Here is a 21185-nt window from a genome sequence, read left to right on the forward strand (position 1 = left end):
TCCATTTTCAGCGCTAAAGGTCAGTCAGTTATCCAATACAACACCACCACAGAAAAAATAAAAACGTATACCTCCCTCATAACAGTTTAAATAAAGCCTACCCTACTAAATAGACTCATATCCTGTACATTTCCCACACACAGCCAAAAACAAATTCAAATGTCAGCAAAGAAAATAAAAGGACACAAACAGTTTTGTATTTTCCATTCAATTAACTTTATTTCACAATTCTTACATTTAAAATGTGTTCATTACTTTTAATACCACACACAATATCAACTTGCTAAAACAATAGAAAATAACATAAGATCCATATGGACCTAAATATTTATATTATGTACATACACTCAAGTCTTTGGAGGTAAACCTCTTCAGCTCTCTATGCAGCACATTCTCAGGTCTGACATCCACCTTATTAAAGGGGCATCCCAATAAAATCTACAATAAAATTCAATGTGACCAGACATTTGGAAAAATAAGGCTCACTTACGTTTTGTTTATTTTCTATTTGTTTTTTTGATAATTTATTTTAGTACAGATTCAGTTTCAAAATGATGTATCATACACCGCAATTTGAAATTATTTGTTATTAAACCTTATGGCTATTTGATAAGACTTAATATCAGGCAAAGTAGCATCCTGATTTACAGATCACAAATGCAAATGGTGTCTTATTAAATTATATGAAAGTGTTTTAGGCATGTGATTTAGGCATGTTTTAGAAGTGAACTAGGCAAAACAAAAGTATTTTGGACAAAAATATGATTTTTGTTTTAAAACAGCTCTCATGTAGGCTAAATTACATTTTTCTCATGTAAAGAAGAACATCAAATTGTAGATTGATCATTGGATTGGTCCTCTAAGTGCTGCTTGCTGTTCAGTACCCAGGTGTTGTATCAAGCTTCTCAGGTAGATGGTCAGCTGAGCTTTATGTGGGGGCAAACTTCTTGGCCTGCGCCCTCACCCTCTTCTCATAGTCCATTCTGTTCTGACTAAAAGAGGCAACAAAGGGGGATTAGTCCATTATGAAATTGAGTATCACCTAACAAGGTTATACTTTTCAGTTTAACAAAGTGAGATTGTGTATGTTTGCAAGTGTCTTATAAAGCACACTAAGTGCCCCTTTACCAGTATCAATTATACAGTAGAACATTCAAAAAGAGAAAAACTCACCAGTAAATTGTGTAGGCTTCTGCTTGTGCTGGGTCTTGGATGTTGGGTTCATTGAGAAGCTCTTGGATACCCAACAGGATCTGTGAATACAAAACAGATGAAGTCAGCTTTTAGAATGGATTGAAATACAAAACAACGCAGATCAGAACACAATCACTCGACCGGGGAGTACCATGCTTTGATCCACATAAAAAATACAGTATTTTGATGCCTGTTGAGCCAATGTCATGCATTCCTCCAAACCGGTGAAATCACTGATACCTCTCCAATTGTTTGTGTGTGTGATTATGTGTGTTTATGTGTGTGTGTGTATATATATATCTGCCTGTTTGATGGTGATGGCTGGCCTCCAGTCCTTCTCCTCCTCCAAGATGGAAAGACACACCGTGCCAGATGGGTAGACATTGGGGTGGAAAATGGGTGGCTCAAACTTGCCTGAGAGGAAATAGAATAGATGATTTCTGTTGACTTACTTATCATCGATATAAAAAATTACTAGGAACAACACACTGCACATTAGGGGTGTTAAAATGTTTAAATAAAGTTGGGATTGTTAAAGTTAAGAAAAAACCCTAACTGTTTTGTTTTTCACAAAATATAAATCAAAGTGTAGTTATCACAAAACTACCACTAATAGGTCCCGATGAAAGCAAGAACAGCATGACAACTTCCTCTCTCTCCCCCTGCAGGAAGCACGATGTAGACCATCTGAATACACGTGGAATTTTATGATTTTTTAAATAGTTTAAACAGACCTCTCCCCCAAATGGGTGTTTAAATGTTAAGAAAAATTGTCAATTTGTCACATCCCTACTGCACATAGATATTATGTAATAATCTTATCCAACAGCCAACAAATGGATCAGACAGTGACAACACTTTCCTATTGAGGTACCCATGTGCAGGTTTACTCACATTTTGGCGGCGAGGAAGGATAGTCATCTTTGAACAGCATTCGGAGTTTGTATTGGCCTCCCTCCCACAGTGTCTAGAGAATTGAAGAACATAGTTATTACATTCTTTAATTGTTCCAGCTCATACACACTATAAAAACCACCTTTAACTCAGAACACATCAGTTTGCATTTGTACTTGTGTTGGCCATTTTATGATGTACTATAAGAAACAATATATCAGTTTACTCATTCTGACAGACTGGTAGTGGTTGTTGGGTCTTGTTAGAATAAAAACTACAGAATGTGAAAGTTGACAAACCCCCTTCTTCCCTGGAATGGCACATTCCCAGTTCATGAGGTTCATAGTGCCATCAGGATTTTTGGTAGGCACAGCAACAAAACCCTGAGAGAGAGAGGGAGGGAATGAGGTTTGAGGAACAAGCTTGCCTTCTCCAAATCATCAGAACAAGTTTATATTCATTGTTTGTATGGTAGCTACTCACAAATGGGTGGTCTTTCCTCCATGCTTTGCGCTCCTGTGACAGTCTGCTAAGAGCGATACCAGACATTTCTACTCATTAACACAGTCCTGTGGGGAGACAGAAACACACTAAATTAACATGGCTAGATAGCTACGCATCCTTGTTCTCTAGTGGTTTTGCTAACAAACATTTATTAGAAATGTCATGATATACTATAGTTGGGTTGAGGGTTGGGGAGTAACTGATAACATGTAATCAGTTACATGTAAAATGATTACAAAACACCTCACTGTAATCAGTTACGTTACAAGCAAAACATATTGTAATCAGATTACAGACACTTTTGAAAAACTAGATGGATTACTTTTAAATTCAGAAAGGATTTTTGCGGCATTTTTGGACAGGAAATTAGTAACTCACAGATTACATTTAGAAAGGGCCCGGCCAGGCCCGGCAGGTAGCCTAGTGGTTAAGAGCCTTGGGACAGTAGCCAAAAGGTCACTGGTTCAAATCCCTGAGCCGACTAGGCGAAAAATCTGTCGATGTGCCCTTGAGCAAGTCGCTTAACCACAATTGCTCCTGTAAATCGTTCTGGATAAGAGCGTCTGAAAATGACAAAAATGTAAGTGTACAATTTTGACTTGCCATATTACTCTTGAAAAATTCGTATTTACATTTACGTCATTTAGCAGACGCTCTTATCCAGAGCGACTTACAAATTGGTGCATTCACCTTATAGCCAGTGGGTGTTATTTTTTTTGTTTTTTTATGACATGAAGTTCAAATCAAATCAATTTGTATTTGTCAAATGTGCCAAATACAACAGGTGTAGACCTTACAGTGAAATACTTACTTACAAGCCCTTAACCAACAATGCCATTTTAAGAAAGAACACAAAATAAAATACTAAAAAAACATTAAATAAAAAAATATTAAATAAAAGTAACAAATAATTAAAGAGCAGCAGTAAAATAACAATAGCGAGGCTATATACAGGGGGTACCGGTTAGTCGAGGTAATAGGTACATGTAGGTAGAGTTATTAAAGAGACTATGCATTGATAATAAACAGAGTAGCAGCAGCGTAAAGGGGGGGGCAATGCAAATAGTCTGGGTAGCCATTTCATTAGATGTTCAGGAGTCTTATGGCTTGGGGGTAGAAGCTATTTAGAAGCCTCTTGGACCTAGACTTGCCGTGTGGTAGCAGAGAGTACAGTCTGACTAGGGTGGCTGGAGTCTTTGACCATTTTTAGGGCCTTCCTCTGACACCGCTTGTTATAGAGGTCCTGGATGGCAGGAAGCTTGGCCCCAGTGATGTACAGTCGTGGTCAGAAGTTTTGAGAATGACACAAATACAAATTTTCACAAAGTCTGCTGCCTCAGTTTTGATGATGGCAATTTGCATATACTCCAGAATGTCATGAAGAGTGATCAGATGAATTGCAATTAATTGCAAAGTCCCTCTTTGCCATGAAAATGAACTTAATCCCCAAAAAACATTTCCACTGCATTTCAGCCCTGCCACAAAAGGACCAGCTGACATGTCAGTGATTCTCTCGTTAACACAGGTGAGAGTGTTGACGAGGACAAGGCTGGAGATCACTCGGTCATGCTGATTGAGTTAGAACAGACTGGAAGCTTTAAAAGGAGGGTAGTGCTTGAAATAATTGTTCTTCCTCTGTTAACCATGGTTAGCTGCAAGGAAACATGTGCCATTATCATTGCTTTGCACAAAAATGGCTTCACAGGCAAGGATATTGCTGCTAGTAAGATTGCACCTAAATCAACCATTTATCGGATCATCAAGAACTTCAAGGAGAGAGGTTCAATTGATGTGAAGGCGGCGTCAGGGCACCCAAGAAAGTCCAGCAAGCTCCAGGACCGTCTCCTAAAGTTGCAAAGAAGCAAAGTAAAGAAGCCACTTCTCTCCAGGAAAAACATCAGGGACAGACTGATATTCTGCAAAAGGTACAGGGATTGGACTGCTGAGGACTGGGGTAAAGTCATTTTCTCTGATGAATCCCCTTTCCGATTGTTTGGGGCATCCGGAAAACACCTCGTCTGGAGAAGACAAGGTGAGTGCTACCATCAGTCCTGTGTCATGCCAACAGTAAAGCATCCTGAGACCATTCATGTGTGGGGTTGCTTCTCAGCCAAGGGAGTGGGCTCACTCACAATTTTGCCTAAGAACACAGCCATGAATAAAGAATGGTACCAACACATCCTCCGAGAGCAACTTCTCCCAACCATCCAAGAACAGTTTGGTGGCAACCAATGCCTTTTCCAGCATGATGGAGCACCTTGCCATAAGGCAAAAGTGATAACTAAGTGGCTCGGGGAACAAAACATTAAAATGTTGGGTCCATGGCCAGGAAACTCCCCAGACCTTAATCCCATTGAGAGGCGGGTGGACAAACAAAAACCCACAAATTCTGACAAACTCCAAGCATTGATTATGCAAGAATGGGCTGCCATCAGTCAGGATGTGGCCCAGAAGTTAATTGACAGCATGCCAGGGCGGATTGCAGAGGTCTTGAAAAAGAAGGGTCAACACTGCAAATATTGACTCTTTGCATAAACGTAAATGTCAATAAAAGCCTTTGACACTTATGGAATGCTTGTAATTATACTTCAGTATACCATAGCAACATCTGACAAAAATATATCATAACACTGAAGCAGCAAACTTTGTGAAGACCAATACTTGTGTCATTCTCAAAACTTTTGACCACGACTGTACTAGGCCGTACGCACTACCCTCTGTAGTGCCTTGTGGTCGGAGGCTGAGCAGTTGCCATACCAGGCAGTGATGCAACCAGTCAGGATGCTCTCGATTGTGCAGCTGTTGAACCTTTTGAGGATCTGAGGATGCATGCCAAATCTTTTCAGTGTCCTTAGGGGGAATAGGTTTTGTCATGCCCTCTTCACGACTGTCTTGGTGTGCTTGGACCATGTTAGTTTGTTGGTGACGTGGACACCAAGGAACTTGAAGCTCTCAACCTGCTCCACTACAGCCCCATCGATGAGAATGGGGACGTGCGCGGTCCTCTTCTTTTTCCTGTATTCCACAATCATCTCCTTTGTCTTAATCACGTTGAGGGAGAGGTTGTTGTCCTGGCACCACACGGCCAGGTCTCTTAACTTGAAAGCTAATGAACCTCTTCACTAGCTAGCTATAAAGATTTTCCCTCATTACATTTTGGATAGCAATGAAGTGGATGGTGCACTGGCCATATACCACAAACCCCCGAGGTGCCTTATTGCTATTATAAGCTGGTTACCAACATAATTAGACCACTAAATAGTACACTGCTCAAAAAAATTAAGGGAACACTTAAACAACACAATGTAACTCCAAGTCAATCACACTTCTGTGAAATCAAACTGTCCACTTAGGAAGCAACACTGATTGACAATACATTTCACATGCTGTTGTGCAAATGGAATAGACAACAGGTGGAAATTATAGGCAATTAGCAAGACACCCCCAATAAAGGACTGGTTTTGCAGGTGGTGACCACAGACCACTTCTCAGTTCCTATGCTTCCTGGCTGATGTTTTCGTCACTTTTGAATGCTGGCGGTGCTTTCACTCTAGTGGTAGCATGAGACGGAGTCTACAACCCACACAAGTGGCTCAGGTAGTGCAGCTCATCCAGGATGGCACATCAATGCGAGCTGTGGCAAGAAGGTTTGCTGTGTCTGTCAGCGTAGTGTCCAGAGCATGGAGGCACTACCCGGAGACAGGCCAGTACATCAGGAGACGTGGAGGAGGCCATAGGAGGGCAACAACGCAGCAGCAGGACTGCTACCTCCGCCTTTGTGCAAGGAGGAGCAGGAGGAGCACTGCCAGAGCCCTGCAAAATGACCTCCAGCAGGCCACAAATGTGCATATGTCTGCTCAAATGGTCAGAAACAGACTCCATGAGGGTGGTATGAGGGCCCGACGTCCACAGGTGGGGGTTGTGCTTACAGCCCAACACCGTGCAGGACGTTTGGCATTTGCCAGAGAACACCAAGATTGGCAAATTCGCCACTGGCACCCTGTGCTCTTCACAGATGAAAGCAGGTTCACACTGAGCACATGTGACAGACGTGACAGAGTCTGGAGACGCCGTGGAGAACGTTCTGCTGCCTGCAACATTCTCCAGCATGATCGGTTTGGCGGTGGGTCAGTCATGGTGTGGGGTGGCATTTCTTTGGGGGGCCGCACAGCCCTCCATGTGCTCGCCAGAGGTAGCCTGACTGCCATTAGGTACCGAGATGAGATCCTCAGACCCCTTGTGAGACCATATGCTGGTGCGGTTGGCCCTGGGTTCCTCCTAATGCAAGACAATGCTAGACCTCATATGGCTGGAGTGTGTCAGCAGTTCCTGCAAGAGGAAGGCATTGATGCTATGGACTGGCCCGCCCGTTCCCCAGACCTGAATCCAATTGAGCACACCTGGGACATCATGTCTCGCTCCATCCACCAACACCACGTTGCACCACAGACTGTCCAGGAGCATGCCCAGGCGTTATAGGGAGGTCATACAGGCACGTGGAGGCCACACACACTACTGAGCCTCATTTTGAATTGTTTTAAGGACATTACATCAAAGTTGGATCAGCCTGTAGTGTGGTTTTCCACTTTAATTTTGAGGGTGACTCCAAATCCAGACCTCCATGGGTTGATAAATTTGATTTCCATTGATAATTTGTGTGATTTTGTTGTCAGCACATTCAACTATGTAAAGAAAAAAAGTATTTAATAAGATTATTTCATTCATTCAGATCTAGGATGTGTTATTTTAGTATTCCCTTTATTTTTTTGAGCAGTGTAATTTGTCATACCTATGGTATACAGTCTGATATATCACATCTTTCAGCCAATCAACATTCAGGGCTCGAACCACCCACTTTATAACTAAATGTATACCATGGCATTATTGAATACTCGTTTCTGATTGGCTTGAAGGGTATTCTAGAGTGTACATTATTCCCTAACATTCATGGAAGAATTAAATGGCTATTTCAATCTTACATGTTCTATGTTTGACCTGCTTTTGAACGCAAAAGTCGAATTCAAAACATGATTGGCATTGTTGAATTCGATTTTCATATTAGCAAGCTAGGACTGATGAGTTAGCTAAACTAGCAAATCTGTTTGTAAAGTTACCAAAGCAACTACTGTAGCTATGTAGTAAACTTGCTAACTACTTCAATGGTGTTGAACACATTTCTACCTATAAATTAACACACTTCTAGCAACTAATGTATTAATTTATAGCCATGGTATAAAAGGGATAATCAACTAGGGGCTCTATGCGTTCACTGGAAAATAATGCAACTCCGTGGAAGGTGTGTTCCACGACGCGCTAGGTCATCATTTCCCATAGAACGCATAGCCCCTCGTTGATTAACCCTTACATATGGCTCTGGTTATTGGTATTGCCAGTAGCTAGCTAGCAGTCTAATTAGCAAACAAATCATCAAACTAGCCAACGAACTTACACCTGTAAGCCTAGTTAGCTAATATATTAAAGTTTGTGTACAGGTAATTGGTTAGTTGCTTACCTTAAAATCAAATTGATACTGGCTAGATGGCGTTCGCTTGTTGGTGTTTGTCAACGCTAACGTTAGCTAGGGGGTGGCTAAAAACAATGAGATTGGTCCGTGGCTCGGTCGCCTATTTTCTTTACTATCAAAACTAGCTAAAGCTGACGATGCTTTCGTGCTAATAATTCGACCAAGTTAGTTCCCCTGACATAAATCGATAGATTGTGAGATTTCCTGATCCGTTACCGCACACGTGAATACCTGAACGATTGCATTCAGCTAGTTAGCTCGCTAAAGAAAGAGGACCTCAATTTGTTTATCTCGACATAACCTACAGGCACTTCGCAGGGCACATTTCATGGGCTTTCTTTTCGGCCATCTTTGGTGTGGGGCTGTGTTGGCTTCATCTGGTGTTGTACAATTTCTTAGAGATATGTTATATATACATCGAAATGTTTTATCAATTAAAGCAGTGGTCACCAATCTTTTCTGAGTCAAGATCACTTTGCGTCAAAATGCAAGCCGAGCTCTACAGCTCAGATTTTTAAAACATTACTTAAACGTAAGCCAATGCAATGTAAACCAATTAAAAACAGTTCTGTAGCAATGAGGTTTGTGCAGTAGACTATATGCCTAATACATTATCACTGCATATTGGCTATGCTTGAATTGCCCTGCCAATGTTGTTCTTATCAGACCATTTTGAAATTATATATATTTTTAAGTAGGTATATGATCACAATGGCAATGGATAATTTGTTGTATTACATGTGAGGCACATCTAAGTGAGCATAATATATAATTTTTTTTTTGGACTGATGGCCTGCATTTGATGGTCAGTCTGAGGAGAAGGAGGGATCAACAGTTAGGCTGCCTCTCACCCGATTCACCATCCCTCTGACCTCCTTCCACCCGCTGAGAAAAGGGGACAGTCTTCCAGCTGATGGCGAAACTCAAGTCACATTATTTCTGCCTCATTCACCAATTAATGTTGTTACTCCGATGACCAGAGAAAGTGAAATATTCCTAGATATTAAAAAAGACACAAGCCGCTAATAATAACAACGCAAGCTTATCAGAACACTGCTATACTCATTAATTGCAGCTGCAGTGTTGGTTGTAGCGTGTGGAAGTAGGGAGAACGTGCAATTTATGGCTTACAAAAGGTGTTGAACAAAGTGTTGACAGTGCTGAGTAACGAAGGTTACTCATGTAGCCATGGTTCTATGAGCTAGGGACTATACAAGTCCCTCAATGGGATATCCTTCCTCCTGGCGGCAGGATGAGTCGAGATATTAATATCAGAGTAGTTCCATGCCATGGGTGTGATGCGCGTGCCCCCACCCCCTATAAATACCTAGGCGCATAGCATCACTTCCTCGAGAAGGATGGGGCTGGGTGGCCAGCTAGGCTATATGTTTGCAGGTTAGTGTCTACAATCCAACCATTGTTTTGAGAGGGGCTTACCATGTACTCTATCGCGCTGGCCGCCCTCCCCCTCAATACTGCTCCCCAACCTGTCAAGGAGGCGTCTGTTTGAACTAGTTCCCTCCAATGGACTTTGCCCAGGCGTATCCCGCCTGAAAGGAATTTAAGGGATCGCCATCTTGCCAGTGCTCTTACGCATTCCTTGGACACAGTCAGGCGACAATACCTGTGTTCCTTGGGATGTAAACCCTGAGCATTTAACCACCTCTGCAGGGGTCTCAAGTGTAGAAGGCCCAATGGGGTCAAAAGAGAGGCTGCGGAGAGGAGACCCATCAGTCTCTGACTCTGAAGAACAGTCACCTTCTGGTCTTGGACAAAAGGATTGAGGTAAACTACAATTTTCTGGACTCGCTCTTCTGTGAGGTGAGCCCTCATTGGAGACGAGTCGATCTGCATGCCCACGAACATTACAGTTTGTGTGGGGACCAGGTGGCTTTTTTAAATGTTCAACCTGAGGCCAAGCTCTGAGATGTGCTTCAGGAGAGATGTCGTGTGTCTGCTGCTGCCTGTTCTCGTGACTGAGTGCAGATTAGCCAGTCGTTTAGGTAAATTAATACTATCATCCCTTGTGATGTTAGGGGTGCTAGAGCGCCATCGATGCGTTTTGTATATGTTATTGGTGCCAGGGAGAGGCCGAAAGGTAACAGTTGGTACGTTATGCCATTGAAGGCAAAGCGTAGGAACTTCCTGTGAGCCGGGTGGATCGGTACGTGGAAGTAGGCATCTTTTAGGTCGACAGTGGTGAACCACTGGCCTGGGCTGATAGCCTGTAGGATGCGGGATGGAGATAGCATCTTGAAGGGGAGGGTTTTCAAGCACCGGTTGAGTGGCCTCAAGTCCAGAATGGGGCGAAAGCTGCCATCCCTCTTGGGGACTATAGGAAATATACTCCATAGAACCCACTGTGCTATTCTGATAGTTCGAGTTGTATGATTGCATTCTTCTCCAGCAGGGAGGAAATCTCCAGTTGGAGAGCTTCTCTTTTCATGGGGTAGGCTGTTGTAGTTGACCAAACCCCTCTGAACTGTGGTGGCCAGCATCAGAACTGGAGTTTGTACCCCTGTAGTACTGTATCCAGCACTCAAGGGGACTCCACAAGCCCCTCTCACTTTGCCGAAGCCGGGGCCACACCCATCAGGATGACTGAGGGGGCCCGTCCTTCTTCGGAGCAGAGGGTTGGTGCTTGTTATGCCGCTGCCTGTGCTGGTGGTGGCGCCACTGCTGTTCCAGAGCCTGTTGACGTGGCTGATCAGGGCATGGCTGGTTTGGGGGTGGGCTCAAGCGGCCTTTCAAGGCAGGGGAGAGCTTAGGTCTAGACTGCAAGTGTCTCTGGGTAGGGTAACGTGGGACTCATGAAAGACTGCAGGGTCTCTCTGTCCTTCCGCAGCTTCGCCGTTTGGTCCAAAATGGCGTCCACACCAGGACCAAAAACTTGGCCTGGGGAGATGGTGAGCTTCATAAAGGGTTTCTTCATGGAGGCCGACATCTTTGTCTGTGAGAGCCAAAGCGGTCTGCGTGATGAGATAACAGTAGACAGGGCTTTGCCATTAGCACTTGACATCTCAGCGTTTAAGATGGAGGAGTGTAGACACCTGAGTCAACTCAGCCGTCAGCTCAGTGTCATCGTCAGTGGACAGGCGAGCTATCAGACCGTGCACGTATGCCTGCAGCAGAGGGGTCGCATTCATGAGGCGAGCCACCATGGCCAAGGTCAGGAAGGTGTCCTTTAAGTGGTTGTCAGTATCCCGATGAGGTCCTTGTCTGGGAGGACCATGGCTGCAACAATGGGGTCTGGTCCAGTCCCAACTCCTCGGGAGAAGCCATGAAGTTCCAAGGCTTGCACTTGCTTGAGACATAAGTCTTCAACAGAGCCTGTCGGGCTGAGAGAGTGGAGCTATGAGGACAGAGAGGCTGCCTGGGCCTCCACCTCATCCAGAGTAGGTCCCCTGTCCTTCTTGGACTGCTTGGTGGACGGGCCCGCCGCTAAGGAGGGTTGTTTACGCTTGAGACCGCACCCGGAGCCTCTATCATTTGTGTCCTTCATCATAGCTAATCGTGTTTCACAAAGGCATGGGCCAAGATTAGCACAATACATGCAGCTGAAGGAGAAATCCACAGCCTGAATGACATGCTCTAAGCCTAGGCACATCATACAGGTAGAATGGGCATCAGCCGAAGCCAAGCCAGTATTGCATTTATCGCAGTAGTATGGCATGGATAATCTTCTCCCTGTCTAGACAGAAGCAGAAATGCAGATATGTCTTATAGACCAGATAATCTGCATAACACCCCTTTAATACTATACCAGGAGTAATAATAAATTAGTTCTGTTCTCAGGGCAATATGTGAATTAAGTAATAATATATTCTATGGATATCAGAATATATTCGAGAAATTCAACTCACAATCCCCGGAGATGTCCTGAGAACACACTGGCCAAGACAGGCACGTGTGCTCTGAATAACACTCCGGCAGCAACAGCTGAAGCGCGAGCCAGTAAGAGAGTGTGCTAGCTAGGATGTGAAGCCTGGACGTTAAGGTGCAACTTGGAGATCATCATCCTACTTCTGGAGAGCAATGGTGTTTAGCTCGAGCTAGATAACACACAGAGTCCCTAGCCTGGGTAAGCGCGATACCCAGCCTCAAACTCCAGAGAGAAGAGGATAGCGTCCTGCTGAAGCTAACAAGCAACAGTTAATGCAATTAGCCGGGAGGCTAACCCAGCGGACAGACACAGACAAGACAACTAAGCCTTGCACCGTGAACAGGTTGGCCCAACCCGTTCAGCCTACTTCGTAGCACGGTGTCGATCTGTACGAAATTTTTTTACAGACGACAAAACACTGCAGAGCACTCCTGGGAGGAGCAAGCTTCACCCAAAATGGAGTATACTCCACACACACTCAATGAAAGACTCACCTATGGAGTCTTCTACATCCACTTCTCGCTCACCTGCATAGCCGAGGAAAGAAAAGAGTAAGTGATGCTACGCGCCCAGGTATTTATAGGGGGTGGGGGCACGCGCATCACACCCGTGGCACGGAATTACTCTGATATTAATACATTCGGAAAGTATTCAGACCCCTTCACTTTTTTTCACATTTTGTTACGTTACAGCCTTATTCTAAAATGGATTAAATAGTTTTTTCCCCCTCATCAATCTACACACAATACCCCATAATGCCAAAGCGAAAACAGGTTTATTTTTTATTTTTGTTAATGTGTTAAAAATAATTTAATATTTACATAAGTATTCAGACCCTTTTCTATGAGACATCGAAATTGAGCTCAGGTGCATCCTGTTTCCATTGATAATCCTTGAGCTGTTTCTACAACTTGATTGGAGTCCACCTGTGGTAAATTAAATTGATTGGACATGATTTGGAAAGGCACATACCTGTCTATATAAGGTCCCTCAGTTGAAAGTGCATGTCAGAGCAAAACCCAAGCCATGAGGTCGAAGGAATTGTCCGTAGAGCTCCGAGACAGGACTGTGTCGAGGCACAGATCTGTGGAAGGGTACCAAAAAATGTCTGCAGCATTGAAGGTCCCCAAGAACACATTTGCCTCCATCATTCTTACATGGAAGAAGTTTGGAACCACCAAGACTCTACCTAGAGCTGGCCGCCTGGCCAAACTGAGCAATCGGGGGAGAAGGGCCTTGGTTAGGGAGGTGACAAAGAACCTGATGGTCACTCTGACAGAGCTCCAGAGTTCCTCTGTGGAAATGGGAGAACGTTCCAGAAGGACATCCATCTCTGCAGCACTCCACCAATCAGGCCTTTATGGTAGAGTGGCCAGACAGAACTCAGTAAAAGGCACGACAGCCTGCTTGGCGTTTGCTAAAAGGACTCTCAGACCATGAGAAACAAGATTCTCAGGTCTGATGAAACCAAGATTGAACTCTTTGGCCTGAATGCCAAGCGTCACATCTGGAGGAAACCTGGCACCATCTCTACGGTGAAGCATGGTGGTGGCAGCATCATGCTGTGAGGATGTTTTTGCAGCGGCAAGGACTGGGAGACTAGTCAGGATGGAGGGAAAGATGAACGGAGCAAAGTACAGAGAGATCCTTGATGAAAACCTGCTCCAGAGCGCTCAAGACCTCAGACTGGGGCGAAGGTTCACCTTCCAACAAGACAACGACCCTAAGCACACAGCCAAGACAACGCAGGAGTGGCTTCGGGATGTCTCTGGATGTCCTTGAGTAGCCCAGCCACAACCCGGAGATGAACCCGATCGAACATCTCTGGAGAGACCTGAAAATAGCTGTGCAGCGACGCTCCCCATCCATCCTGACAGAGCTTCTGGATCTGCAGAGAAGAATGGGAGAAACTCCCCAAATACAGGTGTGCCAAGCTTGTAGCATCATACCCAAGAAGACTTGAGGCTGTAATCGTTGCCAAAGGTGCTTCAACAAAGTACTGAGTAAAGGGTCTGAATACTTATGTAAATAAGGTAGCTGTTATTTTAACACATTTGCAAAAATAAACCTGTTTTCACTTTGTCATTATGGGGTATTGTGTGTAGATTGATGAGGGGGAAAAAACTATTTAATCCATTTTAGAATAAGGCTGTAGCGTAACAAAATGTGAAAAAAGTGAAGGGGTCTGAATACTTTCGGAATGCACTGTATATACAAAAGTATATGGACACCCTTCAAATGAGTGGATTCGGCTATTTCAGCCACACCCGTTGCTGACAGGTGTATAAAATTGAGCGCACAGACATGCAATCTCCATAGACAAACATTGGCAGTAGAATGTCCTTACTGAAGAGCTCAGTGATTTTCAAAGTGGCACCGTCATAGGATGCCACCTTTCCAACAAGTCAGTTCGTCAGATTTCTTCCCTGCTAGAGCTGCTCCGGTCAACTGTAAGTGGTGTTATTGTGAAGTGGAAACTTTAGGAGCAACAACGACTCAGCCGTGAAATGGTAGGCAACACAAGCTCACAGAATAATGAAGCGCATACCGTCTTTCCTCGGTTGCAACACTCACTACCGAGTTCCAAACTGCCTCTGGAAGCAACGTCAGCACAATAACTGTTCGTCGAGAGCTTCATGAAATGGGTTTCCATGGCCGAGCAGCCGCACACAAGATCACCATGCACAATGCCAAGCGTCGGCTGGAGTGGTATCAAGCTCGCCGCCATTGGACTCTGGAGCAGTGGAAACGCGTTTTCTGGAGTGATGAATCACGCTTCACCATCTGGCAGTCCGACGGACAAATCTGGGTTTGGCAGATCACGTGAGAATGCTACCTGCCCGAATGCATAGTGCCAACTGTAAAGTTTGGTGGAGCAGGAATAATGGTCTGGGGCTGTTTTTCATGGTTCGGTCCCCTTAATTCCAGTGAAATAAAATATTAATGCTACAGCATACAATGACATTCTAGACATTCGAGATCGGTGTGGAAGAACTTAACTGGCCTGCACCAGAGCCCTGACCTCAACCCTATCAAACATTTTTGGGATGAATTGGAACTCCGACTGCGAGCCAGGCCTAATCGCCCAACGTCAGTGCCCGACGTCACTAATGCTCTTGTGGCTGAATGGAAGCAAGTCCTCTCAGCAATGTTCCAACATCTAGTGCAAAGCCTTCCCAGAAGAGTGGAGATTGTTATAGCAGCAAAGGGGGGACCAACTTCATATTAATGCCCATGATTTTGGAATGAGATGTTCAACGAGCACGTGTCCATATACTTTTGGTCATGTAGTGTATCTCGACTCATCCTGACGCCAGGCAGAAGGATATCCCACTGAGTGACTAGCATAATCCCTCAGGCGAAATAGAACAATTTATACCAAGGCATTGTTGAATACTTGTTTCTGATTTGCTTGAAGGGCATTCTAGAGCGTGCATTATTTAGGTGATAATGCCCTCGAAGCCAGTGTTTGGAGGATATATTGGCACGCGGCTTCGAGGGCATTATCACTTTAATACAAAGGGTTACCAACATATTCAAATTATGATTGACATATTGTCATTAAAAGCATTACTTTTATGAATTTATTCATACTATTTAATCCTTCCACAAGATATAGTCACGACACAAATCTAGGGTGCCAGCTGGTCGTTCGTTCTATCGGTTCGGTTGCTAGAGACGCGACCCAGTCGTTCAGTGTTTTTTTTCTGTATCTATGAACGAGACCCAGTTGTTCATTCTAAATGTTCCATTGCCATACTGGCTGGCAAAGTTCTTATCCCTATATGCTGGTGCGGTTGGCCCTGGGTTCCTCCTAATGCAAGACAATGCTAGACCTCATGTGGCTGGAGTGTGTCAGCAGTTCCTGCAAGAGGAAGGCATTGATGCTATGGACTGGCCCGCCCGTTCCCCAGACCTGAATCCAATTGAGCACATCTGGGACATCATGCCTCGCTCCAGCCACCAATGCCACGTTGCACCACAGACTGTCCAGGAGTTTGTCACCTCATCAGGAGCATGCCCAGGCGTTGTAGGGAGGTCATACAGGCACGTGGAGGCCACACACACTACTGAGCCTCATTTTGACTTGTTTTAAGGACATTACATCAAAGTTGGATCAGCCTGTAGTGTGGTTTTCCACTTTAATTTTGAGGGTGACTCCAAATCCAGACCTCCATGGGTTGATACATTTGATTTCCATTGATAATTTTTGTGTGATTTTGTTGTCAGCACATTCAACTATGTAAAGAAAAAAGTATTTAATAAGATTATTTCATTCATTCAGATCTAGGATGTGTTATTTTAGTGTTCCCTTTATTTTTTTGAGCAGTGTATATATATTTTAATTTATTTTTATATTTAACCTTTATTTAACCAGGTAAGCCAGTTGAGAACAAGTTCTCATTTACAACTGCGACCTGGCCAAGATAAAGCAAAGCAGTGCGATAAAAATAACAATACCGGGAGACCCATGGGGCGGCGCACAATTGTCCCAGCGTCGTCCAGGGTAGGGGAGGGAATGGCCGGCAGGGGATGTAGCTCAGTTGGTAGAGCATGGCGTTTGCAACGCCAGGGTTGTGGGTTCGATAAAATAATGTATGTGCTAACTGTAAGTCGCTCTGGATAAGAGCGTCTGCTAAAATGACTAAAATGTAAAAAATGTAAAACAAAACATAAAGTCAAAAATACCACAGAAAAGATATACAGTGGGGGGAAAAGTATTTAGTCAGCCACCAATTGTGCATGTTCTCCCACTTAAAAAGATGAGAGAGGCCTGTAATTTTCATCATAGGTACACGTCAACTATGACAGACGAATTGAGGAAAAAAATCCAGAAAATCACATTGTAGGATTTTTAATGAATTTATTTGCAAATTATGGTGGAAAATAAGTATTTGGTCACCTGCAAACAAGCAAGATTTCTGGCTCTCACAGACCTGTAACTTCTTCTTTAAGAGGCTCCTCTGTCCTCCACTTGTTACCTGTATTAATGGCACCTGTTTGAACTTGTTATCAGTATAAAAGACACCTGTCCACAACCTCAAACAGTCACACTCCAAACTCCACTATGGCCAAGACCAAAGAGGTGTCAAAGAACACCAGAAACAAAATTGTAGACCTGCACCAGGCTGGGAAGACTGAATCTGCAATAGGTAAGCAGCTTGGTTTGAAGAAATCAACTGTGGGAGCAATTATTAGGAAATGGAAGACATACAAGACCACTGATAATCTCCCTCGATCTGGGGCTCCACGCAAGATCTCACCCCGTGGGGTCAAAATGATCACAAGAACGGTGAGCAAAAATCCCAGAACCACACGGGGGGACCTAGTGAATGACCTGCAGAGAGCTGGGACCAAAGTAACAAAGCCTACCATCAGTAACACACTACGCCGCCAGGGACTCAAATCCTGCAGTGCCAGACGTGTCCCCCTGCTTAAGCCAGTGCATGTCCAGGCCCGTCTGAAGTTTGCTAGAGTGCATTTGGATGATCCAGAAGAGGATTGGGAGAATGTCATATGGTCAGATGAAACCAAAATATAACTTTTTGGTAAAAACTCAACTCGTCGTGTTTGGAGGACAAAGAATGCTGAGTTGCATCCAAAGAACACCATACCTACTGTGAAGCATGGGGGTGGAAACATCATGCTTTGGGGCTGTTTTTCTGCAAAGGGACCAGGACGACTGATCCGTGTAAAGGAAAGAATGAATGGGGCCATGTATCGTGAGATTTTGAGTGAAAACCTCCTTCCATCAGCAAGGGCATTGAAGATGAAACGTGGCTGGGTCTTTCAGCATGACAATGATCCCAAACACACCGCCCGGGCAACGAAGGAGTGGCTTCGTAAGAAGCATTTCAAGGTCCTGGAGTGGCCTAGCCAGTCTCCAGATCTCAACCCCATAGAAAATCTTTGGAGGGAGTTGAAAGTCCGTGTTGCCCAGCGACAGCCCCAAAACATCACTGCTCTAGAGGAGATCTGCATGGAGGAATGGGCCAAAATACCAGCAACAGTGTGTGAAAACCTTGTGAAGACTTACAGAAAACGTTTGACCTGTGTCATTGCCAACAAAGGGTATATAACAAAGTATTGAGAAACTTTTGTTATTGAACAAATACTTATTTTCCACCATAATTTGCAAATAAATTCATTAAAAATCCTACAATGTGATTTTCTGGAAAAAAAATTCTCATTTTGTCTGTCATAGTTGACGTGTACCTATGATGAAAATTACAGGCCTCTCTCATCTTTTTAAGTGGGAGAACATGCACAATTGGTGGCTGACTAAATACTTTTTTTCCCCACTGTATACAGTGTGTGCAAATGTAATATATATATATATTTTTTTTAATAGGTCTACTCAATTTAGTGCAACTGTTATGCTTTCATTTATGTTTTTGACTACATGCCACACACAATAGAGGCCCTTAATTGTCAATCTCTCCATTTTTTAGGAGATGCTTAAAGATATACCTAGCTTTTTGTATTAGTGAGGCGTATCAATCATAGCATCATGACTCATGGTACTTTCATAATATATATACTTTTTTTATCTGGCATCTGGCGAGACTCACAAAATCTAACATTTAAACCGGATTGGACTGGTTTTGAATTTTCTCTGCATCAGCCACTTTCATTCTACAACTGCCTTTTAAATTACATGTTACTGTAGGCATATATGTAGAGGTAATTTGAACTCAGAAGGTACATTAATATGTACCCATATCTAATATAAGATTCACTTAATTTTAAACAGTGCAGTAATTTTGTTTTGAATGAATTTGACAGTTGTCTGTTTTTTCTGCTAATGTGAGGGTTTAGTGATGTCACATTCATGTAATGACACAAAGTATTTAAAGATCCATCCCAAACTGTGAGGACTATGAGAATGACAAGTCACAACATGCCACAAATTATCACATCAAATGCCTAACCAAAATAAGTTATAAGAATAGAAAAATGTGGTATAACCTGAAATGCTGTTACCATAAAGAAGGCCTACACATTGATGACCATCTACGTTAAAAGTAGACACGTTGGAGATTGAAGTCTTCACGTTTACTTCTTGTCTAACCAATGGTAAATATTTACCCTGAATAAGCAAAAGTTGTACAAAGGACTACTGTATATGGTAACAATTGTCATACTTCAAAGTTATACTTTGAAAAAAAGACAATACAGAGAACTTTGTACAGTAGATGCCATCTTTTTATTGTACAAATTAAACAAAGTGACATCCTGCAGTCGAACTGACAGAAACTTCTGTTAATACTAAAACCTAACTGCACTTAGAAAAAACCCTTGACATTTCATGGGCCTACATCTCATAACAAGGTCACATCAAGGCAACTACAACTACATATTACATTTTTATGGTGGATTTTCAACAAGTCTCAGTTTAAAAGTTGCTTAGGCTGAAAGCACCTAAGTAGGAGCATACAACTCAACCATAGTCCAGTTCTAACCCAAATACCTCAAACATCCCATCCTTCTAATCTATATTAATAGATTCATATAGCATAGTTTGTAACACCTTTATTGGACATCATGAATAGATACATAGGCATACTGTATTCATGGACTCTTGAATGTTGACCTCTTTCACACCAAGCCATTCATCCAACTCAGCAAAAATCATTAGTCAAAATCAGTAAAACCCTTCATATGTTGTGCAATCTGTGAATCACAGTGTCCCCTCCCTGCTATTGATCAGTAACTCATTCAACAGTATTTCCCTTAGTGCTCATCTCTACCCATCTCTCCACATCACACTTGCTTCCCCTTGCCCTCAGAGATGACATGCTCAGGGGCAGCCCTTTTGAACCATTCAGACCATGACCCGTCATATACAGACACCGACCCTGAATGTCCCAGCAGGTGAGCAGCCAGAACCACATGGCATGCAGTGACCCCTGACCCACAGGTTACCCAGAACGGTTTCTCCAAGTCCACCCCTGCCTCCCGGAACATTTTTGCCAGCACTTCAAGCTCCAACTCCTTGCCAGAGGCATCCATGAACTTGGCAAAAGGCATGTTGATAGTACCAGGAATGTGGCCAGGCTCAGTGTCTGTGTGTGAGAGAAATAAAGAAAATGATATGGAGAGAGGTAAAGAGAGGGGGAGAGCGAAAGAAGGAAGATGAGATTTTATTGTTAATGTCCTGACATTTTATAAATCATATTAGCAAAAATGTATAATACCAAATGTAATCAATTCTAGGAGGAAAAAAATACATATTTGCATATGCTCCCACTAACCATCTCTTGGTTCTGGTTCGGTTCCCCGGAACCTGCCGGCGGATCTTGCGTCAACCACTTGCACCTGTTTGGTCTCGATGTTTTCCAGCACATCTTCATACGACTTGACCCATGATTGATTGGCGGTCGCCTTGAAATCCGCATGTCCTGGCTTGGTGTATTCTGCAGTGACCGAATGCCCCTCGGCCAGCCAATTCTTCATACCCCCGTCCAGGACCGATACAGAATTGTGCCCAAATAACCGGAACATCCACCACACGCGGGGTGCGCTGTATGACCCAAAATCGCTGGTATCGTACACTACTACATGTGTATCGTTTCCTATACCTAAACCCCCCACATACTCTGCAAAGTAGCTTGCAGTTGGGAGCATATGATCCATCGAGGAAGTTTTGTCGGAGCATTTGTCAATATCAAAGAACATAGTTCCAGGTATGTGCTGTTGGTGAAATTCCGCTTTTGCATCGCGTTTTAATTTCGCTAGATACCAGGACGTATCCAGAATTCGAAGATTCGGTCCAATAAGGTTGCCTTTTATCGCATCTGCAAGCCATTTGGCTGTAACAAGCGCCCGGGTTTGCGCCGCCATGATTGTCCTAATCTTTAACTCTGAATCAGGGTTGCCAGGTTTACATAAATATTCGAGACCATGACCACTCAAAACCCGCCCACAAGGCCTGAAAAGTAGTCCCTTTTTTTTTGCAGCAGCAGCAAGATCAGTTGCCACATTTAGCTAATAAACGCCTTTTCCATAACGTTATCGAGCTAATTAAGAAGGAATCTCGACTTAACTTCTAACAACTTTAGAAGCAAAATTCGGTTTTCCATCAAAATAATAATTATTGCTAGCTAATGTGACTGATAAAGGAATTGGAATATGTTGCAAGAGAAAATATAACTCGCCCTTATTACACTTTTCTGGCAATTGTGC

The 21185-nt window shown here is 43.5% G+C and overlaps 2 protein-coding genes across 2 annotated transcripts; both read right to left on the reverse strand.

The window, feature by feature from the left end:
- Window positions 1-197: 197 nt before the first annotated feature.
- Window positions 198-8464, reverse strand: LOC121569724 (SUMO-conjugating enzyme UBC9). Its single transcript, XM_041880878.1, has 7 exons — window positions 8105-8464; window positions 2572-2657; window positions 2388-2471; window positions 2089-2161; window positions 1499-1608; window positions 1174-1253; window positions 198-992 (listed from the first exon to the last, which is right to left on the reverse strand). The coding sequence occupies exons 2-7, from the start codon at window positions 2635-2637 to the stop codon at window positions 929-931; spliced, it is 477 nt and encodes a 158-aa protein (XP_041736812.1). The 5' UTR covers window positions 2638-2657; window positions 8105-8464; the 3' UTR covers window positions 198-928.
- Window positions 8465-19187: 10723 nt separating this feature from the next.
- On the reverse strand, window positions 19188-20866 carry mpst (mercaptopyruvate sulfurtransferase). The gene is made up of 2 exons (XM_041882055.1): window positions 20255-20866; window positions 19188-20065 (listed from the first exon to the last, which is right to left on the reverse strand). The coding sequence occupies exons 1-2, from the start codon at window positions 20841-20843 to the stop codon at window positions 19764-19766; spliced, it is 891 nt and encodes a 296-aa protein (XP_041737989.1). The 5' UTR covers window positions 20844-20866; the 3' UTR covers window positions 19188-19763.
- Window positions 20867-21185: the final 319 nt, after the last annotated feature.

Source organism: Coregonus clupeaformis, chromosome 7 (genome assembly GCF_020615455.1).
Source record: "Coregonus clupeaformis isolate EN_2021a chromosome 7, ASM2061545v1, whole genome shotgun sequence".
NCBI lineage: Eukaryota > Metazoa > Chordata > Actinopteri > Salmoniformes > Salmonidae > Coregonus > Coregonus clupeaformis.